A 25,691-nucleotide genomic window follows, 5' to 3' on the forward strand; every position below is an offset into this window, starting at 1 on the left:
AAGTTTGAGCCAATGGGGAGATCTAGCCAAGCGATATCGAGCCAACCAGTTTCGACTGTATGATGCTTTCATTCCGAAATCATACCAAGAGCAGATAAAAAAAATAAATTCTTTGAAGCACATAATGAGAATATAATTGCTTCAAACAGCTCATTTCCACAACACTTGCACAGAATAAAACATTCATTAAGAGTCATAAAACAAGAAACATATAATCTTTGAAGTTATAAAAAATATATAATGTGGAAACGAAAGACACAGTTTCACTGTAGGCGTCATGCAGGGAGTTAAAAAAAAAACAACATTCAAATTTGATATTAAAATAAAGAATCAATTCCCCAATCATGAAATGTGCTAAGTCTCACTCGGGAGATAAAAATAATTTAGTTTTACCCTCAGAATATCATCATAGCAGGGCTTTGTCATAATGGTTCTGTTTAGCTATTGACTTTCCTGTTCTATGGTTAACACAACAGCTAGATCATCATGCCCCTCTCACAAGGGTGTTTTGGGTTCTATATAAGCCGGATGTGATTTTTTCACCAAGCCCGGCAAGTGGGTATCCTCCCAGAACAATTGTTTCGCAAAAAATACTAGACCACACTCTTGCGAAACAACTTAATGTGCCAACAAGAGTGATTAATGTAATGTTGGTTTTTACTTGATCATTTTAGTTTGATTTTGTAGATTGCTGAAAGCCGATATGAAGGCTCTCGAGTTCATTCGCTAAGTAGAAAACAGTCCTGTGTCTGTTTTGGCAGGCAAAAGTTCCTCTTAGGTGAGGAATCATTTTAGTTTGATTTTGTAGATTGCTGAAAGCCGATATGAAGGCTCTCGAGTTCATTCGCTAAGGTAGAAAACAGTCCTGTGTCTGTTTTGGCAGGCAAAAGTTCCTCTTAGGTGAGGATCAAACCCATGACTTTTTGGGTGAGAGGTCAGACACCTATGCTACTACACCACTCAAAAAGTTCTTGACAAAAATTGAAGGCACTTGAAGTTAAAGGGGCTTTGCTACGCATGCCCAGATATTGTCACTGGAGCTCATGTGTTCTAAGTTTCATGTAAATATGCCAAGGCTAAGAAAATTTATAAGATGGCGATAATGGGTTACGGGTAAGGCGCTGACTGTGACACAGGCTTTGACAGTACTTCAATTATTTTATTTTTAGAAAAAAAATAATCAAAAGATGTATAAAAATAAATCATACTTCACAACACAGACCTACAATGTAACAGCAAACAATTTAATTAATACAAAAAAAGAAATCTGAATATCTCTTATTTTAGCCACTCATTTTTCAAAGTCAACGAAAAGGGCAAATTGGCTTAGAAATACTTCAGACAGCTAAAAAATGGGGCTTAAAAGTGTCATGGAAAATCTGTACTTTTGGGAAATCTAATTTGATGTTGCCCTTTATTTCAAACAAAAGCTTCTTCTTTTTTTCTGTTAAGTGGCCTTGTTTGGATGACATAAAACGAAGACCAAATATTTTCACGGCTTCCGTGCAAACATTAATACCAGGAGTTGGTTTACATTTTTCATAAATCTAGCAGTGGTTTTATATACATTAGGTCATTCTTTAATATAATTCCACAACTGGCATAATAATTTTGTTGTTCTCAAAAAAAAAATATTTTTTTTTTATTAAAAATTAGTTTCAATATATTAAATGATATTTGATTTTGTGATTTTGGTATGAAATGGTGTTTATTAGAAATACACATCGGGCTGATGAAATTCCAGTGTTAACAAGGGAGGATTAAGATCTGACCATAGAGTGGGGGTGTTACAAATGGGCAATACATATGACCCCAATCTCATGTCATGAAACCTTTAACACAAAGTTTAAGAGCTGGGGCCATTTCAATAGAGAACGTAAGGCATAAGATTGTAAATTTTAAGGCGTAACCCATTTTTGGCATAAAAAGCGTTCCAATAAAAAAATGGTAAGAACATTCATCACATCACATAGATTCTGTACGCTGTCTCTGAGCATTCTTAATAGCTGCAGCATGAGGTTTACAACGAAGATATCTTATTGAAACTGGGTCCTGATCTCTTCCGTGAAATGCACTCCATAATGGTCAATTCAGATAGAGTTTTTTTATACATTTTTATTACTATTAATACAATTTCAATCTGATTTTTTTTTAAATTAGAAAACAGAGTTAGCCCAATTGGAGCACCTCGGCCATTTTCCTTCGAAACAAACTTGGATGTACATGGGTGTTTTTTTTAAATGCTGCAAGAAGATCGCGTATTTTAATGTTGCAGTGATCTAAGCCTTAGGACAAATGGCTTTTAGGAATCTTAATGATTTATGCAATAAAACACTTCACTGGGAATCAATTTGAACATTTTGAAAAAAACACGATAAAATTAATAAATATTATTTTCATGAAACTGACAAACTCCAGCATACAACTGAGGTTCGGCATACAATGGAGATGGAGGAGAGGCCTTTGGCAAAGAGAGACAACCCTAAACCTCACCGCCACCCCCACCCCCCTCCCCCCATTATTTAGGTATAAGTTAATAATATAATGGTGTGAATTAGTTAATTGTTAATAAATATCAATAATTATTGATTTAAAAATACAACTAAGCTATTCATTAAGGTGTAAGCAAAAAATACCCAGCATAAATAAACAACAAATTATAGTGATTGTAAAAAGTCGAGAAGCTGCGTATACTGTTAGATAAGCTGAATTCCCATGCTTGAAGGCCAAGAGAGAGAAAAATACGCAAACAGTGTGTGGGCATTACCTCGAATAAATGTGAGTTTAACACGTGTGACTTTTGAGCTATTGTTAATTGTTCCTGCACGCTTTTTAACGCTTCTTTAGAGTAATTCTGCAATAAAACAACAAAAACATGGACAACATTAATAAGAAAAGTCATGACAATACTAGGAGAGGAGTAAAAGACGCCATTACTCGGCGGAGGAGGGGTTACCTCGAAGATATCTTTATCAAGAGCTTTAGATCGCTGCGCCATTGTTAGTGCTTCCTGTACGTGTTCTACCGCCTCCTTGGAATATGTCTGAAAAAGGCCAACTTGGCATGATTTTACATATTCAAATGTTGATTTTTTTTTTCTCGCAACCAAAATATGCCTGTGAAATAAAGCCTCTTCAGTAAACGCCAACATGCAGAAATTGTTGCTTATTTCTGTCACGATTTTCATGAAGTTGGACATCTTTCTGAAAATCATAAACTGAGTTGTTTATTATTGTGTACATAATGTTTGAAAGGCTGCATGGGGTCTCCTTGCAAGCTATAACAAATAACCATTCAATTCTCTGCCTTGGTAACGATGTGAGCCTATGAAGTATTTATTTTCATTATACGAAGGTACAAAAGACTCCTTGTCCAAAATTATTTATTAACTAGAACCCTGAGGGCAATAATTCATCAAATAATTTCTATGGGACAAAAAATAAATCCAAGAAATTTGCAATTCCGTGGAACATTCTAACCCATTTTAGCATTTTTTTTTTGTAAATCATTGTGTATAGGACGCACTTTTTCCCAAAGAATTCTTATAAATAAATAAAATGCCTGTGTTTTATATATACTATCAGGCTTTTGAAGTTTTTTCTGAGGCCCATTTCAGGCTGAAATATGTTTGTTTACATTTCATTTCAAAGGGAAGCTACTCACATTGATTGATGGATTTAGTTATCAGGTACAGGTGGCATCAGCAGATGGCAAAAAATAAAAGTAGTTAATTATTTAAAAAATTTAAAAACTAAAATGATTCCATGTGCACATATTACAAAAAAATAAATAAATCAGCATATGAAAAATAAAAGCTGATGAGCCCACTGGCTGACATAATGGATTGCTACCATACTCACATGAGCTTGTGATAGGAGTTCCTTCATGATGTATTGGTCGTAGATTTCCTTCCCTTTTATTATTCGTTCTTCATCTGTCTCCAACTTTTCAAACTTTTTAATCTGAAAACAAAATATTATTTTTTTTATTTATTTTTAAAATACTAGCCACATAATTTTTAACACATTTGTTACTTTCCATAACAGGGCTTTTTCCAGCTGTTTTACAGCCCAAAAGTAGACATTTTCCCAAATTCAAATGCAAATTCTCCTGATGGATTTTTCTTGGAAAAATGGTTAAAATTTGACCAAAAACTAACAGACTAAGAGGGGTTTTTTTCTCTCGCAGGGATCAAATGAACGGAAAGAATAATTTTACTTGATTATAATCATTATTTTACTTGATTTTAATCATAATTATTATTTCTTTTACTTTTCAACCCTTGTTATTTCATTTCGAAATAATGTAATGAGTCTTTTCCCTATTTATAACATCACCCTCCCAAAATTGGCCCCCAAAAAGCTTGTCGTTGGGTATAGGTGAGATGAGACCTTTTTTGGTGAAGTTGCAATGAGGCTGTTGGTAGAGATGGTTATAAGATTTTGAAACAAAAAGCATTCCTTAATTCTCATTTTCATCACTTATTTCTGTGACCTTGACCCCTGACCCTACATGTATATTATTTTCTTCCTGAACCAAGTTTAATAGCACCAGACACAATCTACATACATTACCAGTACCTGTCATAGAAAAAAGCAATTTCAAGAAGAGAATCAGAAAAACCAGCAAGACAAAATCAGTTTCTAGCCAAATCAGCTAACACCTGATTAAAAAGATGATACTGCAACCCATTCCCCTGATTACCTACATGCTACAGAACAAAAATAACTCGAAACATTTTTATACTGATAACTGTCAGAGGCAATGTAAAACTATTACATTCTGCAAATACTTATCTATTATCATTATGTATATATGATTATTGCATCCATAAATTGTGTATGTGCACAATCTTCATTAATCTTTCACTAGGTCTGTTATATTATTATCAGCCTGAAGGCAGTTTTGAAATTTCCGGCAGGGGTTTGGTGCCCAGGCCCTCTCTAGGTAGGGGGACAGGTGGGAAGCCCCATTGCTGAAAACAATTTTCAGTACTTCTCAACTCCTTTGAAGAGCAGCCAAATGCCTTTAAAATCAATCTTACAGAAAACAATATCCACGCAGCCCCCCTCGCTCCACCTCCTTCCCCACCCCAATTTGTATACAAATATTTTTTCTTTCCCTCTAATAATAAATAAATTCTGTATCCTCTTTCAATCACATATTTAAATGGTTCACAATAATGTATGCAACAAGATTGTTTAAGTGTTGTTTTATAACACTTGTAACGACCATGCAACAATTAAATAGCAATAGATTTATAAGTGCTTCCTGTCCTAAGGTGATTATACACATCATAAATTCAACAAAACCATTGTCATGCGGTAAGCCTATCGTACTGTAGATTCATTTCTTGAGTTCTTTTATTATTTTTTTATTTTTTTCCAAATTAAGCAATTAAAGTTCCAATTAGCAACGCCACCATCAAGTCATCTACAAGCCCAGCTAGCATTGAAAATTCATTTTCTTCGTTCATAGGTTTTGAATTCGCAGTCTCGATGTTTGGATAAAAAAATCAAGTAAAACTCGCAAAATTATAGTATGTACAGTACCCCATTATTAACACAACACATAGTTGACCAAGTAACAAGTGGAACAGTGAAATACAATGTAAACTTTTCTCAAATTTAAATCTGATGTGAATGTTATACATATGTTTAAAACTGAAGGAAACTAATACCCCCATATTTTATTACCAGCTTTTTGTTAACATCATGTTCAATCTTACAGAAAATCAAAGCTGTTACACTATTCTTGACTTCACTTTGATAATTTTTTTAGAGAAGAGCTCGAATGTTGTTGTTTTTATTTCTATATAATAAATTAGCATTCCAATGAAATACATACATAAAGACATAAGACCAAAGTTGTCCATGTCATCAACATTGTAAAGTGGGGCACACCATAGTATAAGCTTTCTGGTGGACCGGCCGTTAAACCGTTCAGATCCCAGGGAACAATGCGGGTTCAATTCCCCAGCCGTGTCATATCAAAGCAAAAATAACACTGGTACTTAGTAGGAGCAAGCTCCCCTCCCAGTACGTTGCACTCGGCATTAAGAAGTTGGTAGAAAAAATAGGTTAATTAATACAGTCGAACCTCGCTATGTCAATCTCTGTTGTCTCGATGTTCTGGGTAATGTAAAAAAAAAAAAATCAATTTTTTTCGGTTTAATTATGCACTTTCTGTATTTCGATTATATTGAATGTTCAATATCTCGAAGTATTGACCAAATCCCACCGACTTTGATATAGCGAGTTTAAACTGTATTAACAATTCTGTCTTGTATGAAAACAGAAAGCGTGGAAAAGTAACGCTGTTGAAGCAATGCTGAGCCAGGCATTTTATTGTTTCCTTAACCAAACTGAACTAACACTGGAAAGTGGTACATTCATGAATAATAAATGTCAAGTAATCAAGAAATGCCGATGCACCATTAAACATTCAAGTCGGCCTTTAACTAATAACGGGAAAAGAATCAGATTACTTATGAGTAATTCCCGTTGGGATACTAAACCGTCTTTTCACATTAGTATTTCTTAGTTTATTCTTTACTTTTGTCGATCAATACAAGAATACTTGAACATTGAGACGTTTTGCTTTTAAGAAACAAAATCTGAAAATCTAAATCAATCGACTGAATATTTTCGGAAAAAATACTGATTGTTTCAATCGTTTTTATCATCAACGAAAATGTTTTAACTGTTTTAATCTTTTAATACCCTGTTAATTTGAAGAATTCAATCGATTTAACACAGTTTTATTCTCAGTGAAAATGTTTTTACCATTTAAATCTTATAATACCAGTGTTCATGTTGAAAAATTCAGTTGAAACACAGATTTATCATCAGCCAAAACATTTTTACTATTTTAATCTTATTAAAACCCTGTTAATTTAAAGAAATTCATTACACTCAATAGAAGTTACCGCATGTACAATTTTAGTTTTTACTTGAATAACCTTAAACATGTAATACATAAACGCCATAAATGGCATCACACATTGTTAATTATTATTTCCTCAGTTTTGTGTTCATTTTCAATGCTGGCTAAAGTTCAATTCATACAGATAATTATGTAGCATTGAAATAATGAAACTATATGACACTTATGCACCAGTTAATTGTAACCACGGCCCCCCCAGGTCCGGGGAATAGCGGGGACTTTGACCTTCTGTCCCAGGTCCGTCCAGCGGGAACAAACTGCTGGTAAAATCCCCGCCAAATGCCCCCGCACCCCAGGGACTCTAAGTAAGGCCCATTCCCGGCCATTTTGGGCGCAAAGACAAAACCACCGTGGGGCCACCTGAAAGGTAAAAACACAGCCCATTTCCCCGGCTATCACCGGTATACCACTGGACCTAGGGGGGGCATGGTTACAATTGACTGGTGCATTAGATCATTTTAATTTACAACTTGTATTGACTTATTAAAGACCTAGCTTAATTTGAAACTAGAACCATAAAAATGGCCCTTAATTTAGCTCATTTTCTTAACTTCACCTAAAAATTTCACAGTCAAATTTAAAGAAAGTAGAGGTGTTTTTAATGTTATATATTACATAAAATGAATGAAAATAAAGTATATTAAATGATAATTTACTTATTAACTGTGAAATATATGCGGTCATTATTGACCAATTATTGCCTTGGTCAGTAATGATTGCGGTCAATACAATTATTTTAACTGCATATTTCACAGCTAATAAGTATTTTGATTACATTTAATACTGTTTTATTTCATGATACAGCATGATAATATTATGATGTCATATGATAAACTGTTTCCGGTCTATAAATAAACAGGTCAATATTGGCATTTTTTAAGTTATTTTTCCAGCGTTATTATGACATAATATGATAAACTGTTTCTGGTCTATAAATAGACAAGTCAATATCGGCATTTTTTAAGTTATTTTTCCAGCGTTATTATGACATCATATGATAAACTGTTCCCAATCCATAAATTCAAAGGCATTTTCTGGTCAATATAGAGTTTAATTTTGTCTTCAGAACAGCTCTTCATCCAATCATGGCTGGTTTATTTATAGATCATGTAATAATAAACATCATAAAGTTATTATATTATTTGAGCGATGAAATTCTTAAATTAAGAAAAAGACTCCAGTTACGAAAGGACTTATTTGTAAGGAAAGCAAAGCTCTAAATAAAGGAAATCTAACTTTAAAATATGTCTTTTAATATTCTTTTATCCTTTAATTTAATTTTACTTCCAATGCGTGCAGGCATAATCCCCTCTTTGTATTCGAATAATGCTATTAAATGAGGAAAAACAATCCTATACAAAGAATATCGTGTAACAAATCTTATTTAAGGAAGAGACATGATATTGAAATTTACATTTTTAGTCGGTTTCATGACAGACCTATACTTTATGATGTTCATATTTCACAATTAGTATGACGTTCATCGCATTGTTGTCTGAAGAACATAGATCGCATCGCGTGATTAGTTGTCAATAAATTCCGAACAACCACCACATTCAATGATCCATCAATTCCCCTCATCTAGTGGCCTTTCTCTTTCCTGTCGCATAATAAAATCAGGCGCAGCATGAAATCAGCTGTATTGAAATTACCCAGAAATAAATGAGAGTATGAAATGAACAACTCGAGAAATGAAAAGACCCAGAGAGAGAAATGCGTAAACTAAAGGAAAACGTGTGTACGGCATGCAAGCAAAGAAACATGATCACAGAGGAATAGACAAATAAACCTTTGTTTGATATAGAGAGTGGACAAGCAAGAATCAAGTCATGATTAAGAGCCTAACAGCATCGGGAATGGTTTTCTGGTTCTTCGCTGCCTATTGACAAGGCGGGGGCAGATCAATATATCGTGTAGCTTTTACGTCTCCCATGGCAGTACTTAGGACATTGTCGCGTTGTCACCGACAGATGCTGCGATCACTGACGGAAGCCTCGGAGAAATTAATGCAAGCTCATGTTGTTATTTTAAACATGATGACAGCTAGCGTTTGCACTATTTTGTCGCAGTTCAATATTTCAACCTCATAATAAATTATACATGAATTATAACCTATTCGTACAAGTTGCCATAAGTTGACAGCATATTTGATACAAATAATGTCAATCAAAACACCTTGGCCAATATCCAACCATGGAAACAATAGTCACTGTTCTTAAAAATAGTCCATCATGGCGGCTCCCATTTTGAAAACAGGTGCAGTGTTGTATGCATTTACAACCCCCAAGGGACATAATTATCTAATCTTTTAGGAAGGAGAAGTATCGAGCTGTTTTTCTTTTAATTTAAATCTAAATTCCCGTTTCTCCAAAGCGTACTTAAGACACGGATCACAATCATATATTTCAGTACATTCTTTAAGTTATCGAATGGTTCTACCAAAGTGTATTGATAATTGAGTTAGTCGCAGTAGTCTCATCACATTTTGGTATATCTTGAAGCCCCGTCGAAGCTTGCCTGAGATGGCTGAGTTTTTACATTTGCATTAATGATTTATATTAAGTATAAACCAGCAGCCTGGTGTAGTACAATTACCTTACAAGTAGGTTACACAATACCATTATTAGTAAGTAATATACTTCAAGAGCTGGGTTCTTGAAATGACACTCATCAGGTATGTCAATTTAGACATAATTATACAGTAATCAAGAAAAGACATTCATCTCAAGACATATTTTTCACTGCACCTGCAAATACAATATAATTAGGAATATCTTCAGATTCTTTAGATGTTTACTTGATAAATATACAAACATGCATTATCAGCTGCACCGGTTAACAGTGATAAGAATTGGGTGGGCGAGTATTTACCTTAAGCTGACTTAACAGTGTGCGAGTTTTCGTCCACCATTTTGGGAATGCATGTGGCCCAGGGCTTTTTAGAATGGTTGGTAAAAATGTGCCATTCTCAGACAAAACTTGGGAACTGCCTCGAAATCAGACAAAGTTTGTTTATTAAACATGAGATGTTTGTCAAACATTAGGCCCCCCAGAGCGCCATGTTGTCAGGATTATTTGGACAAATGAATGAAATATGCAACAACAGCTGATTTGTCATTGACATTGGATGCCTTTGAGGCAGTTTTAAGATTGTGACCATTCAAAGTGTGAGGATATTAGGTATAGTTTTTAATCATGTTCAGATGATGACTGATATTTGCAGTTAAAAATGTATCCTCTTCACAGCAGGGAATAAGTAAATATGACAAATTTTTAATGATGAAAATGAGCTATGACCATGACATTTGACCTCAAAATCCAATGACCCCTTAAATCAAAAGAGGACATCTACAGGTCAGGCCCAAACGCCAAGTCAAGTTTGAGGGCCATGGGTGCAGGCATTGTCGAGTTATCACTCGAAGAACATTTTCGCATTCAAGGTCACTGTGACCTTGACCTTTGACCCGATGACTTCTGAAATCAATAGGGGTCATTTACTTGTCAGGCCCAGCCTCCATGTCAAGTTTGATGATCATAGGTCAATGAATTGTTAAGTTTGCCTTCATGGTCACTGTGACCTTGACCTTTGACCCCCGAAATCAATAGGGGTCATCTACTAGTCAGGGCAAACCTTCATGTCAAGTCTGATGCCCATAGGTCAATCAATTGCTAAGTTTCCCTTTAAGGTCACTGTGACCTTGACCTTTGACCCGATGACCCCCAAAATTAAAAGTGGTCATGTACTGGTCAGGACCAACCTACAAGTCAAGTTTGAGGGCCATGGGTGCAGGCATTGTCGAGTTATCACTAGGACAACCTTTTATCATTCAAGGTAACTGTGAACTTGACCTTTGGCTCCATGATGCCCAAAATCAATAGGGGTCATCTACTGGTCAGGTCCAACCTCCAAGTCAAGTTTGAGGGCCATGGGTGCAGGCATTGTTGAGTTATCACTCAGACAACCCTTTATCATGCAAGGTCACTGTGACCTTGACCTTTGACCCGATGACCCCTAAAATCAATAAGGGTCATCTACTGAGCAGGCTGAGCCTCCATGTCAAGTTTGATGACCATTAGTCTAGGCATTGTTGAGTTATCACTCGGACAAGCTTAAAAATCCATTTACCATTAAAGGTCACTGTTACCTTGACCTTTGACCCAATAACCCCATTAGTCAATAGGGGTCATCTACTGGTCATGCCAACCTTCATGTCAAATTTGGTGACCATACGTCCAAGAATTGTTATCACTCAGACAAGCTTTGGTCTACCGACGGACCGACGGATGGAATGACCAACCGACCGACATGTGCAAAGCAATATACCCTCTTCTTCGAAGTGGGGCATAATAATACATCAATACTAATTCCATTGGTTGGAAAAAAGGGGTATGACTTTTAAAGACATTATGTATCATTGTTTACAGAACAGAAATTCAAATTTTTATTTTCAATTTTTGGGGAAAAAAAGATTGATTCAGCATTTGGAACTGTTAAAAACACCACAGAGAATTTAGTCATTATTACTTTCTTCTAACAATCAAATATAATTATACACATAACTCTCACACTCTGCATTCCAAAAAACAAAATTAGACAATAATTTTTAAAACATTTATTTAATAGACCAGAATAATGATTTTTGATTCTCATATCCGCCCTGCTCCTGACAGGGCCCTCTGAATTATGAAAGCCCCACTGACAAGGTGTTTTATTTGACCGTCAGAAAATGCAGAAATGTTAAAATTTCAGATGATCTATAGGTTTAAATATGGCAAAATCCTCCATGGCCATCTCCACTATTTGGAGATGAGAATTTGATGGCAATAAAGTTTTATAAATAACATGAAAACAAAGCTTAAAAAAAACAAGGAGTTGAACGAATGCAAGGTTGTAATTTAATTTGAATGCAATTTGTCTTTCACATGGCAAAATTACAGTTCCATCTCTAAAGGCTATCTTTATCCAAGATTATGTTTCTGTATTGATTTGAAATGCTTTCACAGAATGTTAAAATATCAATTATTCTATCCAAAACAAGACAGCTAAACATCAAACCAGTCAGGCGCAATTTGTCATTTGAAAACTCTTAGCCTTAAATATGAACCAAACAAAAATAGTTGCATGGTATTATGTAACCTCCTCCTACACTTACTATAAAGGCAACTGAGGCAGAAGCCATGTTATAAAACGCCCTGTTCTCAGAACACTTTCTTAACAATGAACTGTCCGCAACTTTTGCTCATCCTTCCACATTTAGAGTAGTTAAATATTTTTAAGGCAAGCGTGCTATCCAATTCCTATAATACATTATAAGACCAAAGTAATAAAATCAAATCCAATAGTCAGAGCTGTGGGACCATTCTAGGTGTCATTCATTGAAGGGACCTCAGCATTTTGGGATCAAAATTACTCGTTTGGCGAATATCCTACAAACTGGTGGGAATAAAACTCCTCCTTTGGCCTCAAAAATATGTTTCAGTCACACTAGGGGATGTGACGGGCTCAAACCATAATGCAGCCATAGCGCGCAGGCAAACCTTTATAACCCCAACAATAACAACATTCAGTAGTGTAGAGCTGTGGGACCACTCAAGATGTCATTCATCGCCGATTTCACGGCACTTTGGATACAAAATGACTCCTTTGGCGAATATCCCATCAACCGATGGGAGTAAAACTCCCCCTTTGGCTTCAAAATTCTGTTTTAGTCACACTTGGGGATGTGACGGGGTCAAGCCATAATGCAGCCATTATAGGGCGCGGGCAGACCTTTATAAACTCAACAACAACAACAGCCATGTTATATTTAAGAAAAACATTGCAAGGTATTATGTTACCTACTCCTACACTTAAATACTAAGGGAACAGCCAGAAGCCATTGTATAAAGAAAAACACTTCCTTTTTTTCAGGGAAACAATTCGTTCAGATAACAGAAAAAAATACTCTGTAAGAACATCATTTTGCATGTCTTTAAATAGATTATATTGTCAAGTTTTACATGTCTAAATTGATTGAAATGTAGGGGGTACTACTATTATACTTAAATTATAGATACCGTATTTGTCCTGATAAATGTGCACTGCACAACAATTTTCAGACACTCTAGCATTAAAAATATTATCCTATTTTGTAAGTAAATATTAGTGGTGTGTAACCTATAAGACTAGATCACTATGATCACTATGAGGTACAGGTTTATAAATAGGAACTGGAGTCAGTAAGTGCACTGAATTAAAATAAAATGGCTTAACTTAAGTTATATATCTTATTGAAGTTCTAAGGACAGATTATTTTGTATCATTTATCATCTTCATATAAAGTACTAAGCAATTTATGATGGAAAAAAATACTGTGAAATCATTAATGTTCGTGGGACATTAATGTTCGTGGATTTCGTGGGTGAGGTGATCCACTAATTCAAGATCCCACGAAATAAAGACCCTTTATTCACTTTTTCAATTGCCATGTTATGTACATACTGTAGTTTATTATACCAGAGGCCGCAGTATACAACGTAAATATCCGTCTCACTGTATATCTTACTATAATTGTTTCGTAAATATATTATACAAATGTATTTACCTTTAACTTATTATAAACCAAATCATTTAAATGTGTTTTTATGAACCAAATGACAGAAGCACTAAACGTGTGCTGTTCATGAAAATCTCCAGGTTTACAAGATGTGAGTGATAAGTGTCGGTTGTCGATTTTTTTTCTTTAATTATATAATTAATCGATTACATTGGAGGCTACTGAGCACCCAGCGTGACAATGTAAAAAAAAACAACGCGTTCATTATACTTATTAAATAAAAACGTGTGAATAAATATTGAAATGATCATATTCAAAAGTGATTGAATTTGTAAACATCAGCTATCTTTTGGGATTGTGTATTCAAATATACGGACCTTCTGTGTTTTCACAGTTTGCAAATTTCTTAATTGGCATCCAATGGCTTCGCCTATACGTATTTATGATCAGGGTACAACTTCTTTTATGACCGTAATTTCCAATTAAATCGATAATTGACATGGGTATATGCACTAATTGGCATGTCGTACCACTTTAGCGAGTGTCATAAACCGAGTAACGTAGATCACGGAAATCACGGACCAGCGCGTGGAGATAGTGCAGACGATCTAGGACGATTGCAGTTTTGATTTTTTTTTTCAAAATTAAAAAACCACGAATTCAAGTACCCACGAAATTGTTAATTTTCGGCAAACCACGAAATTTCATGCCAACGAATATAAATGATTTCACAGTATGAGAGAGTTCCATCAATTCCAGAATTTACAAAAGGCATTCAGACAACATTAATGCATCTCAATTTATAACATCCTTTTATTCCAAAATGCTATATAACCTTTTCTGTCATTTAAAAAACACTCTTGGGTATTTTTAAAAGAACAGTAAAGTATAATATTCTGGGTTGCATAGCTTTAATGGGCTGATAAATAGTCTAGATTATCTTGAAAAAAATTCAAAATTGCTGTGATTAAATTCTCTTAGGGATATTTTTGCAACCTGATATTGATTGTTTTTTAATCCAGAATTATCAATATTTCCCAGGTGATTGCATCACCACAGAACTCCAGGGTTTACAACCAAGTTTTAAAATGATGTAAAACGATTCTTTACAACCAGAAGAGGCATTTAACAGTGTCAGTCATGCACAAGTCAATGGTAACCATCCCCCACCCCACCCCCTGGTCCGGGGGTATTACAGGTATAGCTTAAGGGAAAGGGGCATGTTTTCACCTTCCAGGTGGCTTGGCAGTGCCATGTGAATGCGGTAGCTAGTTTTGGTTTTGCAACGAAAATAGAGGGGAATTGGCCTTACCTAGGTATCACGGGGTGCGGGAACATTTGGTGGGATTTTACAAGCAGTTTGTCCCAGCAGAGCAGGGATTTTACCCGGGCTTGGCTGGACTGAAAGTCAATGTCCCCGCTATTCCCCAAACCTGCGGGAGCCGTGGTTTACAATTGACTGGTGCATCAGACCATGAAGATGTTCATCTGGGACCTTCAGTGCCCCAGGGCACACTTCAGGTGTATTAATATTATTACTCCTGTTATTTTCTGTTTTTGACAACATTCGTTTGCTGGTAATTTTTATGGTCACCTTTGATTCCAAAACTTTGCTGTTTATTCTACATTTATACAGACATTTTTAGCATTTTCATTTAACTCTGGTGCTTATACAGTGTGTGTATACCACGTGATAAATTACGTCATATATGCTACGTCGAAAGGCAATATTTTGCTTAAAATAAAAACTTAAATCAAAGATATCTTTTCCTTTACTACACCATTTTAAATAAAACAAAGGGCCGTCTATCTTAAAGAGCCCCGCCTTTGTTTCATTACCGAAGATTGATATAGTTATGAGTTTCATCAAACACTTCCACAAACCTGTTTCCAAAATAATGTTTTGACAGTGCTCCGTCAGACAGCCGTATTGTGAAAAGGTTTGTCGAAGTGTTTGAAGAAACTAAACTCTCAATCAAACTCTGGTAAAAGACCAAAGGTGGGGCTCCGTAAGAGGCGTACACTGCGCTACGTTTTATTTACAATGGTGAAGAAATAGTGAAGTTATAAAGTCTTCATTACAGCAAAATATTGCCTTCTGACGTAGCATTTTTGACGCAATTTATCACGTGGTATACACACACTGTTATAGATTACCAGTAGAAATGTTGCAGCAAACTCTACATGACATTATTGATGTCCCAAAGTCCCGATGTCTCAATGACAAAATTTGAGAAACCAGACAAGTCACAAAGGCCAGGACATACATCATCTTATCTGAAATACTGATTAATACTCATTAACGAGTAAACATTCCCCAGTCAGGGACTTTAACGAAGACACAAATTGATTCTTGGCTGCCCCATCCCCAGACCATGGGTAATTTATAGTTACCAGTAAATGACTGTGATCTATCATATCTTATCGACCTCAGACTTCCGAATAAGATCGTCATTGTTTATTGATCAATGCGCTTGTCTGCGGACTAAGATCTTAAGAGCAACAAAAAGTATTTTTTACACAAGCTTATGTTAATGCATAGAAAAATGTAAAATATTACATTAATCATGTGTAGGCGGTTTTGGAATTACGTATTCTCAAAGGGGATATAAAATTTGCAAGTATTAAGGCAGAAATCCATTACATAAGCAAAAGAAACAAACAGCAAAAAGCTGTTTACTTAAAAGTGCAAGCTTTGATTCAAACAGTAAATTATATAAAAAATTCTATAAAAGATGAACATCATTACTGTCGGCCAAGTATTCTTTGTGCTTGATTATTAATTGAATTAAGAAATTCTAATGAAATTAGGAAGAACATGCACTTCCTCATTAAGTCCAAAGTTCTAAAAATAGACTCATCTCTGCAGCGCATCAATGTAGTAGTATAAGGGTTAAACCCAGTTTATCATCATCAGACAAATCGATGCTCTTTGGAAACTCATTCGAGACCATATTCTGGCCTCCTAGCTGGTAATTTTTAAAAACATCATATTTTTCATAAAATCTCATTAACTGGAGAGATAATTGTGTACTCAAGGCATAAAATGCAAAAACATTTTCATTCAAGTGGTCAACATTATATTTTGTCCAATGAGAAGGCAGTATTTCTCAAGTTGTCAAGTACATTTATTTCAGTAAAACAGAAGTCAGCAATTATTGATTTGAATCAGGTGAAGCAGTAAATATAAACAAAATAGCATAATGTAGACCACTAAAAAACTAAAAAAGATTGTAAGTAACTTCTTACACAAAATAAATGGTTATAGGGCTGTGTTGCATCAAGCCATTTATTTTTGTAAGTACATTTTAACAATCATTAACCATTATGCACCAGTCAATTGTTACTTCCCCCCCCCCCCCCCCACCTCCTAGGTCAATTCCCGGCTATGCCCAGTATACCTCCGGTCCTGGGGACCGTGGTTACAATTCACTGGTGCATAACATGAAAGCGATTCCAGATAGATTGACGTCATGAATATAAATGGTGACCATTTGACACAAAAAAAAAACTTCAATACTCATGCAGTCAAGATTATTGCAACAATTCTTTACTCTAAAGCCTGAAAATCCTAGGTGTTTAATATGGTATTTTGTGTAATAAGTCCTAAAACCCCTAATTTGAATGTCAATTGAACTTCCAGTTTTTCTTTTATGGCGCCACTATGCTAGTTAACTTAAATATAATAATTGAACTAAGAAACCCTGCACTTCAAGGAAATACTTGAAGTCTGCATAAAAACACACACAACTTGAAGTCCGCATAAAAAATACACACACATAAACATACACATATACACACAAAACACTATACTGTATATGAAAAATTAAGGTCAACTACTCAAATTTCTGAATAATAATGATGATTTACAAGGACAAACTTAAAAACCCGTCAAGGATTTCGAAAGAATAGGAAGAGGATCACTTGACAAAGCTTAGATCTAAGATACTAAATATCTCATCTCTCATCTTGTCCTGTGAAGTTATAGACAAGATATGTTGAACATTTTTCATGGCAGTTGTCAAGGCAACCAAAATTTTGCAATGGAATAAAATTCTTAAGAGAAGTATATTAGTGATTCACCAAAACATGAACACTGGAATTCTGCAGTTTCAGAGGATTTAGGCCTAACCCCCAACCACTACCCCCCACCCCTAACAAAGCGACTACTTTTGTGTTAGTAAAGTATTTGTTTATTATAGTGTCATCCCTCTCAATTAAGGGCCTGAGCCCGCTGGACTTAGGATACACATAGATGACCAAGGGCCTGAGCCCGCTGGACTTAGGATACACATAGATGACCGAAGGCCTGAGCCCGCTGGACTTAGGATACACATAGATGACCAAGGGCCTGAGCCTGCTGGACTTAGGATACACATAGATGACAAAGGACCTGAGCCCCCTGGACTTAGGATACACATAGATGACCAAGGGCCTGAGCCTGCTGGACTTAGGGTACACATAGATGACCGAGGGCCTGAGCCTGCTGGACTTAGGATACACATAGATGACCAAGGGCCTGAGCCCACTAGACTTAGGATACACATAGATGACCAAGGGCCTGAGCCCGCTGGACTTAGGATACACATAGATGACCGAGGGCCTGAGCCTGCTGGACTTAGGATACACATAGATGACCAAGGGCCTGAGCCTGCTGGACTTAGGATACACATAGATGACCGAGGGCCTGAGCCCGCTGGACTTAGGATACACATAGATGACCAAGGGCCTGAGCCTGCTGGACTTAGGATACACATAGATGACCAAGGGCCTGAGCCCGCTGGGCTTAGGATACACATAGATGATCAAGGGCCTGAGCCCCCTGGACTTAGGATACACATAGATGAACAAGGGCCTGAGCCCCCTGGACTTAGGATATACATAGATGAACAAGAGCCTGAGCCTGATGGACTTAGGGTACACATCGATGACCAAGGGTCTGAGCCTGATGGACTTAGAGCCTGCTGGACTTAGGATACACATAGATGACCAAGGGCCTGAGCCCGCTGGACTTAGGATACACATAGATGACCAAGGGCCTGAGCCTGCTGGACTTAGGATACACATAGATGACCAAGGGCCTGAGCCCGCTGGACTTAGGATACACATAGATGACCACGGGCCTGAGCCCACTAGACTTAGGATACACATAGATGACCAAGGGTCTGAGCCCGCTGGACTTAGGATACACATAGATGACCGAGGGCCTGAGCCTGCTGGACTTAGGGTAAACAAAGATGACCGAGGGCCTGAGCCCGCTGGACTAAGGATACATATACATGACAGAGGGCCTGAGCCCGCTGGACTTAGGATACACATAGATGACCGAAGGCCTGAGCCCACTAGACTTAGGATACACATAGATGACCGAGGGCCTGAGCCCACTGGACTTAAGATACACATAGATGACCAAGGGCCTGAGCCCCCTGGACTTAGGATACACATAGATGACCAAGGGCCTGAGCCTGCTGGACTTAGGATACACATAGATGACCGAAGGCCTGAGCCCGCTGGACTTAGGATACACATAGATGACCGAGGGCCTGAGCCCGTTGGACTTAGGATACACATAGATGACCAAGGGCCTGAGCCCCTATGCTATGGGGGCACCAACTTATGACTTTATGCTGCTAAGTTGCAAAACTGCAATTCTTAAGGAAAGGTGATTCCATTACCTACAAAAAAATAATGTAGATAATAATCTATGTGAGGTGATTTCATTGCCTGAAAATATCTACATAGCAGCTAAATGATGGACTATTTACTACAACATGACAATAGCTTAGACCTTGAACCCTCATTCTTGGAAAATTAAAATCAAATGTTCCGGAATCAACCGCCCTCTAATCTCTCGTACACCTTTTCATACAAATTCTTCTCAGCAATAATTACAAAACCTTGCAAGCATCCAATAAATCACCTTTAACAAGACATTTGCTATGATCATTTCCCCTTGGATCATTAAGTAAGGTCCCCTATAGAACAATTACGATGTATTGTCATCCTCTAGAATGTAAATGTCTTCAACCTCCAATAAGAGACAGACAAACCCTGTATCATTTTGTTTGCAAATTGTTTTTCCAAGTTTATTATGAACTCAAGATATTGTGACTGCATGAGAAAATCAATGTTCTTGTAATGCTCCCATTATTTAACAGCTATGCGATAAAGTTTGTCATAACTCTTATTGTCTCTTATAAACATATGACTAAGTGTCTCTCGCAACTGAACGTTTACTGTATACTTAGTGTCTCAGGCAATATGTGTACTAGGTGTCTCACAATATGTGTACTATATGCCTCTGGCAACATGTGTACTATGTGTGTGTACTATGTGTCTCTGGCAACATGTGTACTATGTGTCTCTGGAAACATGTGTACTATGTGTCTCTGGTAACATGTGTACTATGTGTCTATGGCAACATGTGTACTATGTGTCTCTGGCAACATGTGTACTATGTGTCTCTGGCAACATGTGTACTATGTGTCTCTGGAAACATGTGAACTATGTGTCATTAGTAACATCTTGACTATGTGTCTCTTGCAACATGTGTACTATGTGTTTCTGACAACATGTGTACTATGTGTCTCTGGCAACATGTGTACTATGTGTCTCTGGAAACATGTGGACTACGTGTCTCTTGCAACATGTGGACTATGTGTCTCTTGCAACATGTGAACTATGTGTCTCTGGCAACATGTGTACTATGTGTCTCTGGCAACATGTGTACTATGTGTCTCTGGCAATAAGTGTACTATGTGTCTCTGGAAACATGTGGACTACGTGTCTCTTGCAACATGTGGACTATGTGTCTCTGGCAACATGTGTACTATGTGTCTCTGGCAACATGTGTACTATGTGTCTCTGGCAATAAGTGTACTATGTGTCTCTGGAAACATGTGGACTACGTGTCTCTTGCAACATGTGGACTATGTGTCTCTTGCAACATGTGAACTATGTGCCTCTGGCAACATGTGTACTATGTGTCTCTTGCAACATGTGTACTATGTGTCTCTGGAAACATGTGTACTATGTGTCTCTGGCAACATGTGTACTATGTGTCTCTGGAAACATGTGGACTACGTGTCTCTTGCAACATGTGGACTATGTGTCTCTTGCAACATGTGAACTATGTGCCTCTGGCAACATGTGACCTATGTGCCTCTGGCAACATGTGGACTATGTCTCTCTGGCAACATGTGGACTAGGTGCCTCTGGCAACATGTGAACTATGTGCCTCTGGCAACATGTGAACTATGTGTCTCTGGCAACATGTGGACTAGGTGCCTCTGGCAACATGTGTACTATGTGTCTCTGGCAACATGTATACTATGTGTCTCTGGAAACATGTGGACTACGTGTCTCTTGCAACATGTGGACTATGTGTCTCTTGCAACATGTGAACTATGTGTCTCTTGCAACATGTGAACTATGTGCCTCTGGCAACATGTGTACTATGTGTCTCTGGAAACATGTGGACTACGTGTCTCTTGCAACATGTGGACTATGTGTCTCTTGCAACATGTGAACTATGTGCCTCTGGCAACATGTGTACTATGTGTCTCTTGCAACATGTGAACTATGTGCCTCTGGCAACATGTGTACTATGTGTCTCTGGCAACATGTGTACTATGTGTCTCTGGCATCATGTGCACTATGTGTCTCTGGCAACATGTGGACTATGTGCCTCTGGCAACATGTGTACTATGTGTCTCTGGCAACATGTGAATTATGTGTCTCTGGCATCATGTGGACTACATGTCTCTGGCAACATGTGCACTATGTGTCTCTGGCAACATGTGTACTACGTGTCTCTGGCAACATGTGCACTATGTGACTCTGGCAACATGTGGACTACGTGTCTCTGGCAACATGTGTACTATGTGTCTCTGGCAACATGTGGACTACGTGTCTCTGGCATCATGTGCACTATGTGTCTCTGGCAACATGTGGACTATGTGCCTCTGGCAACATGTGTACTATGTGTCTCTGGCAACATGTGAATTATGTGTCTCTGGCATCATGTGGACTACATGTCTCTGGCAACATGTGCACTATGTGTCTCTGGCAACATGTGTACTACGTGTCTCTGGCAACATGTGCACTATGTGACTCTGGCAACATGTGGACTACGTGTCTCTGGCAACATGTGTACTATGTGTCTCTGGCAACATGTGGACTACGTGTCTCTGGCAACATGTGTACTATGTGTCTCTGGCAACATGTGAACTATGTGTTTCTGGCAACATGTGTACTAAGTGTCTCTGCCAACATGTGGACAATGCGTCTCTGGCAACATGTGGACTATGTGTCTCTGGCAACATGTGTACTATGTGTCTCTGGCAACATGTGAACTATGTGTTTCTTGCAACATGTGAACTAATTGTCTCTGGGGTTATGAGTACTAGCTGTCTCTAGCAACATGAGTACAAGCTGTCTCTGGGGTCATGAGTACTAGCTGTCTTTGGGGTCATGAGTACTAGCTGTCTCTAGCAACATGAGTACAAGCTGTCTCTGGGGTCATGAGTACAAGCTGTCTCTGGGGTCATGAGTACTAGCTGTCTCTGGGGTCATGAGTACTAGCTGTCTCTGGGGTCATTAGTACTAGCTGTCTCTGGGGTCATGAGTACTAGCTGTCTCTGGGGTCATGAGTACTAGCTGTCTCTGGGGTCATGAGTACTAGCTGTCTCTGGGGTCATGAGTACTAGCTGTCTCTGGGGTCATGAGTACTAGCTGTCTCTGGGGTCATAAGTACTAGCTGTCTCTGGGGTCATGAGTACTAGCTGTCTCTAGCAACATGAGTACAAGCTGTCTCTGGGGTCATGAGTACTAGCTGTCTCTGGGGTCATGAGTACTAGCTGTCTCTGGGGTCATGAGTACTAGCTGTCTCTGGGGTCATGAGTACTAGCTGTCTCTGGGGTCATGAGTACTAGCTGTCTCTGGGGTCATGAGTACTAGCTGTCTCTGGGGTCATGAGTACTAGCTGTCTCTGGCAACACATTTAGAAGGTATTAATAAAAAATCTTTGAGTTTTTTAGTTAGTTTGTGCAACATCTCCAACTTTTTTTGCTGACAGCATCTTTGTTAAATAACTCCAGGTTATTCCTAATCATCACCGGGGTACCATGCAGTGTCTCCCTCTCTCTCTCTAGACAACAAATGTCTGTCTCCTGGAGCATCCCATCCGACAATCATCAATACCTTTCATGGCATTCCTTACTTATGCAAGACGTAATTGACATAATTATAAGTCTATCTTTGCTGCATCTACTGAATGAACTTCCAAATTCCACCATTTCCCTTGAGTACTTTCAGCACTTTGATCATACAAAAACTAATTTTTATTATCCTTTGCACTCAGCATTGTAGTTCTTCTAAATTTTAGTCAATAAAAAGGACAAGTTTAGTTTGAACTTAAATAGCATTAAGGGCACTAAAAATTTTAATGATTTTCTCTGATGAGCAAGGTTTACAACTCAACAAGTACGATAGTTTTCAGGTACGTAGCTGACTGCACGCAAATACGCAGTTGCGTAATGAAATTTCGACGGGTTGAAGTTTTTGTCAAACCAAAACGCCCGAATTTGAAATGCCCCCTCCCACACCAACTCCCACGGCATCAATCTGTAATCCCAAATTGGCCCTAGCTACGCCCCTGGTTTTGCCAGGTTGATTGAAATTAATTGCTATATATATGCCTATATAAATGTCCTTCTTATCTATGTTCCAAGTTTCATAACATTCAGTGTATGCGAAATAATTGTCAGACAACAGTAGCAAATTGTATAAAACTGGATTATAAACTCGATAAATTACCCAATGGTTATCTTTTGGTGAGCTTGCACATGCAAGCAATTTGATTGGTCAATAGTTTTATATTGGATAAATATATGTAACCAATCCATAATCATTTTGTTGTAGTTAAACCAAACCAAGAAATTAACCAGTTTTACACATTTCGCTGCAGGACATAGCTGAGGCTTTTAAATTTGCCCTGTGTGAACCCAAAACTACTGAAGATAAAATTGTCTTTTTCGCCAGCACAAAATATATTGAATAGCATTATCTGACATTTCTTAGCATCAACATGTCCTGTGTAAGCCTCGTAGACGCCAAGAAAATTTCCTGCGTTTCTTTTTAAAGTTTTCCTATACACTGTAATACCTTGGAACCATTTTTAATATACTACCAATTCCAAATGACCTCAGCAAAGAGTTCTCATCAATCAGTTAATAAAACTTTCGTTGTCATTTTGCTTTCCTCAAAAAGTCCCAGAAGAGGTTTTGAACAGTACAATTTGGTCATTTCAAAGACACTTTTGAACATTATTTAAAAGCTACAATTGAATTGGTTGGTAAGTTGATGTAAAACCCATGCAATTATTAATACTGTACATGTTTGGATCAGCTATGCAGGGGTATGTGCCCGCCTCTATAGAAACTAGTTCATTGTGATACAACAAGTATATTCCAAATCGCTGATGACTGCAATGCATGATTTCCTCCGATATGGGAAGTCGATCAACAAGCTAAGATATTGATGTTGCATTTGATATGACATTCTCTTGTCTGCTTTGGGCAGACTAAAAGCCAGAATTATTCAATGCATTCAAACACTTAAAATGATAGATTTAAGCTTCTTTGCAAACAAAAGTAAGGCCAAAGTTATAAATCTTTGCTTGCACTGATACCATTAACACTAAAGTCATTAACACCAAGGTCATCAGAACTAAGGTACCAAGGTCATTGAAACCGAGGTTACAGACATCATGTTCATTAACACCAAGGTCAGTGGAACTAAGGCCATTGAAACCGAGGTTATTGACACCAAGTTCATTAACACCATGGTCATTGGAACTAAGGTCATTGAAACTGAGGTTATAGACACCAAGTTCATTAACACTAAGGTCATTGAAACTAAGGTACCAAGGTCATTGAAACAGAGGTAATATAGACACTAAGGTTATTGAAACCAAGGTCATGGGAACTAAGAACATTGAGACCGAGGTTATAGACACCAAGGTCATTGGAACTAAAGTACCAAGGTCATTGAAACCGAGGTAATATAGACACTAAGGTTATTGAAACCAAGGTCATGGGAACTAAGAACATTGAGACCGAGGTTATAGACACCAAGGTCATTGGAACTAAAGTACCAAGGTCATTGAAACCGAGGTAATATAGATGTCACAGGGCTGAATTGGCGTCAGGTTCCTTGGGGGGGGGGTTGCAATCCTGATGCGCAGTCTTTCGCTAAGACTTGGGCGCAAGCCCGCTAACGCGGTCACAGGGGGTACTCCGAATAATTGGGGAATTAACTCGGTAAAGCCCCTGTGCCTCCTCGCTCTTAGTCCCTGCTAACAGACACCGTTGGTCAGCCTTAGAGTGATTCTGTTTGGCTGCTGTAGTTTCAACACAGAGACTTGTTCAAGTTTTCTGTTCGTTTATTTGTGTATAAAGTTCCTTTCAACTCAGAGATAACAAATAACAAGTAACATCAATCCAATTGTAAATTCAGTGTAAAGGTTTGTTTCATGTACAGTTATATATGAAATCTTCATATGTGGCTGGACTATTTAAAAGTCTCTGGTTATGCCACTGTGGCTACGGTTATGCCACTTAGAAGAATTCCGGTGTTTCCTAATTGAAAGTCAAAAATCCAGAAAAGTCCTTTTTTCTTTTTCTTCAAAAATTCTCTATAAGTACCTATTTACAAAAATGTCCTCACCCAATGATAAAATGGTAGGAGGGAACATATTAAATTCAACCAATTAAAATACCTTTAACAAAAAAGGAAAGGGCCCTATGGCCAATTAAAACTTATAATTATGCAAATAAGAAAAGAGAGTAAGACTTGTTAATTACTCTAAAAACTTTGATGTCTAGGTGTCAGGTGGCTCACTGCACCATACAAAGAAATGTGCTAAAATTACTGAATAAACAGTAAGCCAAAACAAGATTAAACAATTGCAAACACAACAATAGTCCAGACTCAATCCATATTATCACACTCCAAAAGAACCAAACACAAGAGATTAAAACTGAAATTGCAGAATACTTTTGAAATAGTTTCAAGATGTCTTTTGATACATAAAAACAACAACAACAACTGCAATATTAAACAATTAGCAATTTTAGCAAAATGAAGAATTATGCATTAAAAAAATACATAAATAATTTCACCTTAAATTTGCCTTACTACATAGACACC

The 25,691-nt window shown here is 37.4% G+C and overlaps 1 protein-coding gene across 3 annotated transcripts in view; it reads right to left on the minus strand.

The window, feature by feature from the left end:
- The window catches only part of LOC128230411 (beta-adrenergic receptor kinase 2-like), a 102,809-nt gene that overhangs the window by 56,504 nt on the left and 20,614 nt on the right, over window positions 1–25,691 (minus strand). For 2 of the 3 annotated variants that reach the window (XM_052942642.1, XM_052942641.1), the window contains exons 4-6: window positions 3,861–3,962; window positions 2,957–3,043; window positions 2,768–2,854 (exon numbers count right to left, since the gene is read on the minus strand). In XM_052942642.1, the coding sequence (XP_052798602.1) occupies window positions 2,768–2,854; window positions 2,957–3,043; window positions 3,861–3,962 (276 nt within the window). The remainder of the gene's footprint in view (window positions 1–2,767; window positions 2,855–2,956; window positions 3,044–3,860; window positions 3,963–25,691) is intronic. The other variant, XM_052942643.1, reaches the window with a different exon arrangement.

This window comes from Mya arenaria, chromosome 4 (assembly GCF_026914265.1).
Source record: "Mya arenaria isolate MELC-2E11 chromosome 4, ASM2691426v1".
In the NCBI taxonomy this organism is placed as follows: domain Eukaryota; kingdom Metazoa; phylum Mollusca; class Bivalvia; order Myida; family Myidae; genus Mya; species Mya arenaria.